This window comes from Gossypium hirsutum, chromosome D01, assembly GCF_007990345.1.
Source record: "Gossypium hirsutum isolate 1008001.06 chromosome D01, Gossypium_hirsutum_v2.1, whole genome shotgun sequence".
NCBI lineage: Eukaryota > Viridiplantae > Streptophyta > Magnoliopsida > Malvales > Malvaceae > Gossypium > Gossypium hirsutum.
Window position 1 is genome coordinate 55,957,770 of NC_053437.1, and position 12,247 is coordinate 55,970,016.

At 31.9% G+C, this 12,247-nt stretch overlaps 2 protein-coding genes across 3 annotated transcripts; both read left to right on the plus strand.

Moving 5' to 3' along the window:
• Positions 1 to 2,027: 2,027 nt before the first annotated feature.
• Positions 2,028 to 4,856, plus strand: LOC107922411 (dnaJ homolog subfamily C member 17). Its single transcript, XM_016852441.2, has 6 exons — positions 2,028 to 2,192; positions 2,332 to 2,390; positions 2,479 to 2,537; positions 3,119 to 3,792; positions 3,875 to 4,054; positions 4,490 to 4,856. Exons 4-6 carry the CDS (start codon positions 3,127 to 3,129, stop codon positions 4,511 to 4,513), a joined length of 870 nt encoding a protein of 289 aa, XP_016707930.2. The 5' UTR covers positions 2,028 to 2,192; positions 2,332 to 2,390; positions 2,479 to 2,537; positions 3,119 to 3,126; the 3' UTR covers positions 4,514 to 4,856.
• A 1,162-nt stretch (positions 4,857 to 6,018) lies between these two features.
• LOC107922410 (solute carrier family 40 member 2) lies at positions 6,019 to 9,152 on the plus strand. 2 transcript variants are annotated; one of them, XM_016852439.2, is made up of 9 exons: positions 6,193 to 6,291; positions 6,489 to 6,752; positions 6,935 to 7,085; positions 7,270 to 7,466; positions 7,557 to 8,045; positions 8,119 to 8,290; positions 8,403 to 8,540; positions 8,622 to 8,732; positions 8,856 to 9,152. In XM_016852439.2, the coding sequence occupies exons 2-9, from the start codon at positions 6,568 to 6,570 to the stop codon at positions 9,000 to 9,002; spliced, it is 1,590 nt and encodes a 529-aa protein (XP_016707928.2). In that variant the 5' UTR covers positions 6,193 to 6,291; positions 6,489 to 6,567; the 3' UTR covers positions 9,003 to 9,152. The 2 variants fall into 2 exon arrangements, with proteins under 2 accessions (XP_040943400.1, XP_016707928.2); XM_041087466.1 differs by lacking the exon at positions 6,489 to 6,752 and having other exon boundaries at positions 6,019 to 6,291.
• The last annotated feature ends 3,095 nt before the right edge of the window (positions 9,153 to 12,247 follow it).

Genomic DNA, 12,247 nt, shown 5'->3' on the forward strand with positions numbered 1-12,247 from the left:
ATTTGAATTGATAAATGTTGGAGAATGAATGTGAATAATCTATGCATGTTTGAGTTGTGTTTTGAAGTGGCTGATGTAGGTAATTCATGTTTAAATTAGGCATGAAATAAGAAATTGAATGTCGGGATAGCATTGAGTGCATTTTAGTACATTTTTATCCAAATCAGTAGGCGACGTCGTGACATCATTCGAATGTCGTCACGATGAGGCAACCACATTGCGATGTCGATCTTGGATCGTCGGGATGAATCTAAACTGTGAGTCACATCGTGACAAGGAACTTCCTCACGTCATGACGTCGGCCCTGCATTTTGAATGTTTTCATTTTAGTCCTTTTTCGAACTTGAATTAGCTTTAAAGCTTTTGTAAGCTTGTACTAAGCTGAAAAATGATTGTATTTCATGTTGATTGTATAATTTCTTGATTTTTTATCAATAAATTGTATATTTTAAACATGATTTGATTTTGGTTGCTCTGACAACGAATGCAACGTCCTGTTGGTTGGACCTGGCGACAGGGTTGGGTAATAATGTATTACATAGCCTATATAAATGCCTCTTCATTGTACACACTTATTTATTATTCACTTTGAGTTAATAAAATTCTCTTTGATTTTTCTTTTTAAAAATTTCTCTTGACTTTTCTTTTAGAAGAGTTTTAACAATATTTCTAGATTATGGGGATCATCTTCAAGCTTTTTCTTGCCAAGTTTTCTTTCTTGGAGGGAAAAATAGAGCCGTTTGAAGGGAGTTGTGGATTCATCGAGTTTCCAAGGCTCCTTAAAACTTCTACACACCATCTTCATATTATTCCATCTATCTTCTTTATTTGTCTTTTTTCTAGTTTGTTCCTATTTAATTATTCAAATATTTGATTTATTTAACTATTTTCTTTTTATCTTAATTATCTATTTTAATTGCTTCTTTTATTTTTTTTACATCTGACTTGGATTTGTTTGCATTTTAGGTTGTGTCAAAATCCAAGTTTCTTTCCAATCATCTAGAGCCTTAAATCAAATTTGTGACTTGGACAAACTTACGATCCTATTCCGTGCGATTCTCTATCAACTAAAATGACAAATTTTGTAAACATTGAGGATTAAACTTGTTGAATTTTTTATATTTAGGATCAAATTGATAGAATCTGTAAACATTAGAGTGCTAATTTTGTTACTAGACCAATAAAAAAAGCCCACATCAGCTCAAAGTGGTCAAAATATTTAATTTTGAAAAGTTTAGTGACTAAATCAAAAAAAGTTAATAGTTGAGTGATCAAAATAGAACGACGTGTGTAGTTGGGTAACCATTTTTATAGTTTGGCCAAAAAAAATATTTTCAGCATGTCCACGTTATCATTTAATATATAAAAATTAACGAAGAGTCTAATTTGCACGTTTCAAAATGTATAAAAGTTAATTTACTTATTTTTTTCATTAGAGGGACTAAAATACAATAAACCCCTAAATACAGGAACTTCCCTTGTACTTTAAGTGAGTAACATGTATAATACAAAATGAATTATTAATTGGTTAAATATCTTTACAATTTAGGGTGTTAAAAATTATTTATAATTTTATACCAAAAATATTATTTATAAACACATTAAATATTTTTATTATTAATTTTATACATAAAATAATAATTAACAAAATTTTAAACGTGTTTATTAAGTGAAAATTACATGTAGATTAAAATATTTTTTATACAATATTGGAAGTAGAGGATAGGAATCACACTATTTAAATTTATGTTAAATTGGTGTTTAACAAGAACTTTAACCATCATTTCATATAAATCAAAATAAATTACATATATATTTTAACCGAAACTAAAATAATACATATATTTAAACTCAAAATACATTGATAAAAAAACCCATACATCAAATTTAAATATAAAATCACAAACTAATATAATAATTATTAGTTAAGGATTATTTAATTATAATGTGTTGAAATTTTATCACTTTTTTTTAAAGAAAATCTTGTTTTATCCAAAATCAAATTATATATACTAAAATGTTTTTCTTAAGTTTCCTTTTAAAAGTTCACAACCCGCTCTCATCTGTCTTCCCCAAGTAAGCCTCTCACCGCCGCTCTGCCCCAGCCTCGGCTTTCTCTCCTTCCTCTCCCTCTCCTCCAGTCCCTGAACCAAATCCGTTCAACTTGTCGGCACCCCTGGGAATTGAATAAGGTATTTTTTAAACCCTAAACCTGATTTTTTTCCTTCTTGAATCATGAGATTTTGAGTTACGGTTCGGTTTGTGTTATCTGCACTCTGCTATATTTGATTTTATGTTTTTGATCCTACTGCTTACCCCTCAATCCTCCAGTGCCTGTCGCAAGTTGTCTCCTGCCTTCCAAGTTTTCGACAGGTCAGGGATTAATTAAGGTAATATTTGAAACCCTAACTTGATGATTTCCTTCTACTTGAGTCATGTGGTATTATCCTATTGCTAACCCCTCCTCACTTCTTCCAGTGCCTGGCGCAAGTTGTCTCCTGCCTTCTAGTTTTCGGCAGAGCAGGGAGTCAAATAAGGTAATTTTTTAAACCCTAAACCTAACTTGAACATTCTACTTCAATCATGAAATTTGTCTCTGCCTCTGCATCATTCGTTATATTCAATTTTCTGTTTTAGATCCTACTGCTTGTTACTCTGTCTCATCTCGTGCACCATTTGTTGAGAGGGAGAATTTTTTTTAAAGCTATCTGATTAGCCGAAATGGTTAACCGTAATTGCTTCTATTTTCCCTTACCCTGCTATTTGCGGCATCAATCCGCTGCTATTGATGTGAAAGTTGTTCACACTGCTATTGAGGTCTTTAGTGGTTACGGTTTGTGCTGCTACAGCAGATTAGCAGCCGTGACAGTTACACCATTGCTATTTTTAACCTTGAATGGTGATTTGATTTGTATTTTTTTAATTAAATTCGGCTGCTCTTTGAAACTTTGATTACTGTTTTGGTTTGTGTTTCTTTTTGATTAATTAGATTCAGCTGCTATTCAAAACCCTGAATACTGAGTTTATTTGTATTTCTTCCTAAATGGTGATTTAATTTGTATTTGTTTCAGCTGCTATTTGGAATCCTGAATCCTGATTTATATTTTGTTTTAATTAGATTCAGCTATGGACGTTGACCATTACAACGTCCTGGGTTTGCCTTCCGGCCAGGAAGGAGCTAATTTGACTCAAAAAGAAATTACCAAGGCTTACAGAGAAAAAGCCCGTGATCTTCATCCTGATAAAAGAAAAGATGACCCAAATGCACATGAGAACTTCATAAAGCTCAAATCCTCATACGAAATTCTGGTTGATGAAAAAGCCCGAAAGCTCTTTGATGATCTCCTCCAGGTGAAACGTGAACAGAAACGTCGTTTTGCACAGCAAGACTCAAAGCGACGAAAAATGATGTCAGATTTGGAAGATAGGGAACGTGCTTCATTTGCTCCAGATCCTGCCATGAAGGCTAAAGAGGAAGAGGAGAGAATTGCTAGGAAATTGAAAGAGGAGATTGCAAGGATACGTGCAATGCAAGCGAATAAAGGTGCAAGTATGGGGACGGGCTCAGGTCAAGAAAAGGTGGGGAGAGAAGGGAACAGTGGGGTTGGGGGCCATGTGGGAGTGGATAAAGAGAGAGTTTTAAAGGTTTCTTGGGAAAAAATTGGCGAAGGTTATACAGCGGAGAAGTTAAGGGAACTGTTTTCTAGGTTTGGCGAAGTTGAAGATATTGTAGTGAACAGTTCAAAGAAAAAGGGATCTGCGCTTGTCGTCATGGCTACAAAACATGCAGTTGTAAGTCAAAGGTTTTTTGTGTGATTTTATGCATTTTTTTTGTTTATTTACTCTTAACTTATTTGTTTTTTTTTCTTTGCAGGATGCTGCTACAGGCAGTGTTAGTGGGAATCTAGATAATCCATTGTTAGTTGTGCCTCTTAAACCCTCTGTTGCGGAGTTTCCAGCCGCCAAGAAGGAAGAGCAAAGTGATCGATTGAGTAATTTGGTTGGAGCTGGTTACCAAGCTTTTGAAGATGCTGTTTTAAATAAACTGACAAAGGTATGACCTTGCTGCCATATATTGTACAGCTGATTCTGTGAGCTAAATTTTGTCTAGTAAATTAGATTTAGAATATTTAACTTGATGTGCCATTTCTTCCTGGTCCAGAATCTCAGACTTTGGCCTTTTTTCCCCATTGTTGAGTAGGTCGGGAGTCATGAATGAAGTTTGACACATTAGCCGTTAAATCTGGTTGATTTTTGCTACTGGAAAGTAATTATAGAATGGAAAGAAAGCTATGCATTATTATCTGTTAGACTTTGATCTAGCTGTTCCACATTTTTAAGATGTTATTAGAATTGCATCTGCCAAGCATTAATGTTCTTAGAACTCTGTTATATCTTGTTAAATGCATCTTTCCTACTTTTGTAATTTGAATTTGCACCATGTGTTTTTATATTTGATCACTTTTCCTCGACATTTATTATTGACCAGGCTGCCGAAAACCAACAAAAATGATGACAAAAAGGTCTTAGGAGCAGATTGCAAATGCATCAGTGGCATTTTATCCAACAGATGTTTTGCCAACATGTCCTAAATTTACTAGTTCGGGATTGAATTTCAGCTTTCTGAAGTTTACCTTTTAAGAAGAGAGATGAACCATTCGGGTTAAAGACACAAGTTCTTATGTATGTAAATTCTATCTTCGTTTATTAATGCTCAATACTTCAAACTATTTGATCTGTAATTTGCGTAAGTAGAAAATTCTTCTTACAATCCCATGCCATAACATTTTGGTCATACTTTTTTTCATAGTTTATGTGCTTCCTATTAATTTGTAATACATGTTATTTGAATGCTACATTTTCTCTGTTTGTATCTGACATATATTAGACTTGAATGGAAACATATGAAAATAAAATTAAACAAATTCATTTTTGCATCATTTTGTTCGGTTTGGGTTTGCAACTGAGTAGGATGAAAGCAAGGGTTATATGAAGCAACCATGGGATATGGGGTTGTTTTTGAGCGTTTCCTTGTTGCCCCATGCTTGGTCAAATGAAGGAAAAGTGGGCATCTCGATGATGGGAGGCTCAGGCTGTTCTTGTTGGGGTTGGGTGGTTGGTTAAGATGCAGCCATGCTGATCAATTTTGGTGAGGTGGAGAGTGACCCAAAGCTTCTTGCAGGCAGTGATTCAACATGTGCTTCTAATTGATCTTACATTTTGTCAACCAAATATATTAAATTTATATTCTAATCAAATGAATCAAATAAGTTAACATCATATTTCAGCGAGCAAAAGCATGGTACAAGATTTGGCAAACCAACAGAAAAAAATATTTGAAAAAAAAAACATTAGGAAATTAAAGGTATTGATAACGATTTCACTATATTGTCCTAGGCAAATTAATATGTCACTCTTCGGCACAAGAGGTTGGCTGTATCAATAAGTAATTTCCCCGCTCTTTCCCTATGTTGTGCAGACGTAAACAAACAAATTAAGAGTCTCTCCACTCACATGAAAGACATAAATTGTATTACCATGATGTAAATAAAATATATCTCCTCAAATATATATAGGTAGAAGTACCAGTAGATCCCTTTATTATAGAGTTTAGATAAACGTAGTCTTATACTATTAAAAAGAATTAAATAATGATAAATTTTAATACAGTTAATATTTGGTAACAGAATTAGTATTTCGAAAGCATTTATGATTTTACATATGAAATCTTTTATTTGAAGTTGAACTATAAATAAAAAAAAGTTCATGTCATTTTTTAAACAATAAATAATAACTCTGTTAAAACTTGACTTTATTTGATTATTTTCAATAGTACAGAGGTTAAACCGTTCTTTTCAAAAATAGGACTAATTTGATCCCGTTACTATAATATAGGGACTTGAGAGGTACATTCACGGATGTATATATGTAAAGTCAGATTGCTTAAATTGATAGTAGTTATTAATTAATTTACTATGAAGTCTATATGATATCAGATCAGAGCATGACTAAGTCAGTAGCCACATCATCACCTCATTGCTGGTATTCATATTCAATCCATTAATTAATCATCAATATATCTATGTGTACTTGTGTAGGAAATCTCTTCAATCCTGAATTATCCCAGAAGAAAAGAAGACTATGAGAACAAGCAACTGGTGCAAATCTATATAATTTGTCAATGAATACAACAGAATCCTTACTTCCTGAGGACCAAAGACAAGAACCGCCGCCTTCATTTCTTCTCAACTATCTATATATAGCTCACTTCCTTGCAAGATGGGGCGCCAGGTTCCTTCATTTCCCTTCCTCTTTGTTGCATTCATTGATTTGATATTTTCTTTCATGATATAGATTCGAATCTGTTAAATAAGGGATTCTTCCATAATTCTTTCCCTTTTTTTGGTTTTTGGTCTTATCAATTTTTCTGTTTTAATCATCTTTTATTAATTTTGGAAACTTATGATTGATTCATTTATGCAAGCTAGGAATTGTTGGATGCGGTTGCGTTGAAGAGTGTTCGGTGCCTCTCATATTTACCTGCATAAACTCTATATCCTAAAAATTATGTGTTCGAGTCTTATGGTGTGCAAATTTTGGCCATGGTTTCACTCTTCAGCACAACAGAAGCCAAAAAGAACAATTCTTAGCTTGTGTGTCAGCGCACTAAATATACTTTGTAACAACTATGATACAAACTCTTCAATTCTGAATTTCTTCAGCAGTATTCAAAAAAAAAAGTTCAATGGCAGGTTATTCATATGGAACTTTCTAGTGTTTATATTAATTATCTCAACCATTGAATAATAATTATAGATTCTTTTAATTTGTCTCATTAGTGCAATAACAATGATCTAAAGTGCATGGAGTATTTCTCAGGATCTCTTGTTTAATGCATTAACTTGAGTTCCTTCTGGTTCTTTTACACTTGCAGAATGTGGGAATTCTCAGTGGGTTTATATATGATCAGTGTTTGGCCTGACTCCTTACTCCTTGTTGCAATTTATGGTGCTGTGGAATCATCCTCTACTGCACTATTTGGTCCAATCCTTGGACGATGGGTGGATAGGCTGACATATGTAAAGGTTTGCTTCAGATCTTTAATGAAAACCTGTAGGATTTTTCTCTTAAAAAACAAGAAGCAAAAGTTGATGATTGTTGGTTTCTGTGAACTCATTTCACTAAGCATGTCAAACCATCTGTTAATTTCTAAATCTGAACAACTTATAAACAAAGAGAGTGATAACACATGTAGATTTCTGTTTGCAGGTTCTTCAACTATGGTTGGTAACCCAGAATCTCTCCTTCATAATTGCTGGAGGTGCAGTAGTGGCCTTACTGGTATTTCCAAGCCTGAAGTTCACAAATATAGTTGCATTCATCGCCCTGGTGATATTGACAAACATCTCTGGAGCTGTTGGTGTGCTTTCAACATTAGCCGGTACCATCCTGATTGAAAGAGAATGGTAATTTATTGCCTATAGTCCTTTGAAAGAAAACATGAAGTTGAAGAGTAATACCTGAAGTTCTTTTTTGTTATTCGTTTTCAAGAACAGGTTGGTGGTAATATCTGAAGGCCATCCTCCCAATTTACTGACTGATATGAATTCGGTTATTAGACGAATTGATTTAACCTGCAAGTTAGTTGCACCAGTTATAAGTGGCTTCATTATCAGCTTTGTATCACTGAAGGCATCGGCTTTGATGTTAGCATTGTGGACAACTATATCCGTATGGGTTGAATATTGGCTTTTTATGTCAGTGTACAACGGGATCCCGGCTTTAGGCATAAACAGCAGCCGAAGGAGGATTTTGCAAGTTTCACCAAGTAATCATGTGGAAGACACCATTTCGACTTCTCAGGAAAGAAATAGTTTAGTATCCAATGATGGAGAGAATTCAGCAACTGCAGGCAAAAGCTTTGCATTTAAAATCATTGAGTGGATCTCTAAGGTTCCCTACATTGAAGCATGGAAAGTATACTTGCAGCAAGATGTCGTTTTACCAGGAGTTGCTTTAGCTTTGTTGTTTTTCACTGTCCTAAGGTAAATCAAACGTTGGGATTCTTTCCATTTCTTTTATTGGTATGAACTCCGAACCGATGAATCTGTTTTTCAGTTTCGGGACATTGATGACAGCAGCCTTGGAATGGCAAGGGATACCTGCATTTGTAATCGGCATAGCACGTGGAATTAGTGCTTCAATTGGAATAGCTGCGACTATTGTGTACCCTATGCTTCAATCTCATATTTCTACGCTCAGAACCGGACTATGGTCGGTCTGGTCTCAGGTATAAAATAACACTAGCCATTATAGACTTCCTTTTAACTTGTTTTAGATTCATAGTCCATACAGAAAGTATACTAAGAGATCTTATTTTTGTGTTTTGAGTTTTGATTTAGTGGATATGTCTGCTGGTAAGTGTGGCTTCCATATGGGTCAAAAATAGCCATATATCAGCATATATGCTGATGGCTGGAGTTGCTACATCTCGGCTCGGTTTGTGGATGTTCGACCTATCCATCATCCAACAAATGCAGGTATCATATATGATTAAATCCTCTGTTGTTGATGGGAAGCTCTTGTTTTGGTGTTACTGCATTTTGTTTATGTCAAAACAGGATGCTGCTCCTGAATCGGATCGTTGCATTGTGGGAGGAGTTCAAAACTCACTTCAAGCTACCTTTGATTTGGTGGCTTATGTCATGGGAATAGTAATCTCTAATCCACAGGTAACTTCAAATTATAAAGCATTGTATTTGTTCCATGCTTGCTTACTTTATTATTTCATGTATGTATGTATGTATGTATGTATGTATGTATGTTAAGAAATCATTGGATTCTCAATTGATCAGCATTTCTGGAAGTTGAACTTGGTATCCTTTTGGGCGGTGACAATGGCTGCATTTCTCTACACATGGCATCTATACCGGATTCGGAAGCACCTTTTTCACTTTGAGAAGCTGTCGTCCTTACTCATTAGTTCTGCTCAGCCCTTGTAAGATGATATGAAATAAAATGATATCCCAAGCATTGCATTGCATTGCATGCAAATTAACATATGTATGATGTTTGTAATCTGAACACAGAAATCTGTCCATGTATGATTATGGACTGGAGAAAACTTTTTAATACAATTTAAAATTTTGTAATTTTTATGTTGAAACAACTACATAGTTTAAAATACTAGATATGTTTTTAGTAATTCATATATTTTTATTTTTATTTATAAAATATCAAGATTTTTATATTATTATTTTAAAATTAAAATATATAAAATCTAAAAAAACTTTAAATATATATAAATTTATAAATAAAAATTATTTTATGTCCAAAATGATTTTAGACAAGTGGAGCCATCAATTTGATTATATTTTTAATTTCAAAACAATGGTATAAAAATTTGATATTTTCTTTAAAAAATTCAGGGTTGTTTAGAATTTTTAAATTTTATTTTTGATATTATATAACTTTTAGAAAAAAAATTTAGGTGTTTTTAGAATTTGGTTTATGTTATGAATATCTTATTAAGTGGATGTCCATCAAGATTAAGATAAATTTTGATGTACTTCAAATTCTAATAGTCGTTAGAATTAGATCTCTACTTCATTTATACTTATGCGTATAAATAGAAAGCATTGTAATCATCCCATAGATCAATAAAATACATTATCTATTGCTTCCCATATTTTTTTTTGTTCTTTACTCTCTCTATCTCTCCTTATTTTATAACACGTTATCAGTACGATTTTGCTCAAAGTGATAAAACCTTTTATCGACGATCAAATTTATTCTTCATGATTTTCAAGATCTTAGATGAAAAGATGTAAAGTTTTTGCAGGAAGTTTCTTTTATTTAATGCTTCATATTTGATTATTTTTAGCTAATTCATGATAAATTATAATTATTTTGATTAACTTATTTTATTTTTATGTTATTAAGGATAGTGAAGGATTTGATATTGCTATCCATATGAAATTGTGAAATAAGATCCATTCTCAAGGTTTGCTATTGATAAATTTTGATTGGATTCAAAGTCTACTATTGGAGTTTAAATTTGCTTACTTGTTAATAAAATCATCAAGACTTCGTTCAAGAAAGGTACATCAACTTAATTAGATCTCTATCTTTACACTTTTTTCTCAATAATAGTATCTTTAGATATTAAATTAATTTGATATATGGTTTAAATATTTGATATGATTTTATTTTAAGTTTTGGTTCCATGGGTTACTTATGGTTTCAAACATCTTATTTGTTCATGAAAATGAATATTGATTGACTTCTTTATGTTGCTATAGTAGATTTTATAATTAAATTATGTACTTGGCTAAAAACATACTAGTATGTAAATTTGTGTTGATAAACCTATGAAATTTATGATTGTTCAGATTTGATTTAGTTCGAATATAAATTACATTCCTTTAATGTCTCTTATTATTTTGGTTATACAATTTGAATTCTTTTTTAATATTCATGCATGCGTAGTTCTAAAGACAATTTTTTGAGGAATATCGAAATTGATTTTTGGATTGGTTCTAATATTGAATTTCAAGTTTAATTGTTGTCATTTTTAATTCTTGAATTATTTTGGTTGAAAACATTTTCATAAACTTACTATATTAACTTGACCGTTTGCATTTCTATTTAACCAATTGTTGTTTGATAAGAAGCATTAAAACAATTCGTGTGGTTTGATTTTACAAATGCCTTATATTTTCTTACTATACAACCCTGGGAAACTTGTTACTTTCATAAAGTTGTTAAAGATAGTTCATACACTTTATATTTGTTAATTATTTAGAGAAATTATATGAGCAATTATAAATGGAAAAGTTTTAGTGAACATGATATGTATGATTTTGAAGTACATTGCATACATGTCTGCAATGGTTTATGATTTATTTTGTTGGCACTAGCATTATATCAAGTTTGATATTTTTAAATGTCAGTTTTATCCATACATTTGATTTGCAATAAACTCCATCTTGATTATTTCTTTCTAGTTAATTGATGATGAAAAACTCTTGTGAAAAAGGCTTTAAAAGTATTTTGGATTGATCTAATGCCTTTTTAATATCAAACAAAATAATTGATTATTTGTTCCACTGATTTTGCTTCATTCCTCGAAATGAATGTAGCAATACATAACAATTATAAAATGGAACCTCTTGGCATTATTGACAAATAGATGAAAGGAAGATGGATGATTCGAAATGTTGCTAATTGTTCATTCTTAAACAAAATGACCAATAATTCATAATAATTAATCATTCCTTGAAGCGAATGATATCTATATAATCTTATTGGTAAGGAATATGATATATGCTTACACTATTGTCCAATTTTTTTTTTTGCACATTCCTTGAAGTGAATGTTTGTAATAAATATAACATTTGTATAATCACTTTTGATTATTAATGTCAATTTGAACTTTTGAAGATTTTGACATATTCCCAGAAGTGAATATTGCAAATAATTGTTTACAAATTATATTCATTTTATTGAGTTAATAACATTATGGACTTCACATTGATGTTGACATTTTCAAAAGTAAATGTCACAATAATGCTTATATGTGGATACAAAATAAAAAGAATGACGATAAAATTATCAATTGTCAAAATTTATATTGACATTATTAGTACAATTGAAAAACATGTTAAAGTAAACCAGAAGTTTACTAATACAAATACATTTACTATTTGGCGTGACCAGTTAGACTATCCTGGATTATATATGATGTAAAAATTAATTGAGACATTTATTAAAGAATAAGAAGATTATTTCATTTAAAGAATTCTTAGGTGTTGCTTGTTCTCAGTGATAATTGATTATTACAAACTCACTGGCTAAAGTTGAGATTTAATCTCTTGTATTCTGAAATGATTATGGGTCCATTCATCCACCATGTGGATGATTTTGATATTATATGAGTTTGGTAGATGCATCTACAAAATAATCACATGCGTTATCAACCCACAACCTGTCGTTTGCGAGATTGCTTGTTTAAATTAGTAATTTCAGATTATGCAATTAAAACAATTCATCTTGCGAGTATTGGTGAATTTATATCCCAAGCTTTCAATAATTATTGTATGTTAATCGGGATAAAAGTTGAACATCCTGTAGTTCATGTTCACACATAAAATGATTTAGTTGAATCGTTTATCAAATGCCTCCAACTAATAGCTAAACCATTACTTATGAGAACAAAACTTTTTGTTTCAGCATGAGATTGTATTGA

Bases quoted from the DNA above. Each gene is read 5' to 3' on its own strand.
- LOC107922411 (XM_016852441.2), top strand. From the start codon at position 3,127: ATGGACGTTGACCATTACAACGTCCTGGGTTTGCCTTCCGGCCAGGAA. The intron at 3,793-3,874 runs GTAAGTCAAAGG...TTTTCTTTGCAG, and splicing joins TGGCTACAAAACATGCAGTT to GATGCTGCTACAGGCAGTGT. The intron at 4,055-4,489 runs GTATGACCTTGC...ATTATTGACCAG, and splicing joins TTTTAAATAAACTGACAAAG to GCTGCCGAAAACCAACAAAA.
- LOC107922410 (XM_016852439.2), top strand. From the start codon at position 6,568: ATGTGTTCGAGTCTTATGGTGTGCAAATTTTGGCCATGGTTTCACTCT. The intron at 6,753-6,934 runs GTTATTCATATG...TTACACTTGCAG, and splicing joins AAAAAAAAGTTCAATGGCAG to AATGTGGGAATTCTCAGTGG. The intron at 7,086-7,269 runs GTTTGCTTCAGA...TTCTGTTTGCAG, and splicing joins ATAGGCTGACATATGTAAAG to GTTCTTCAACTATGGTTGGT.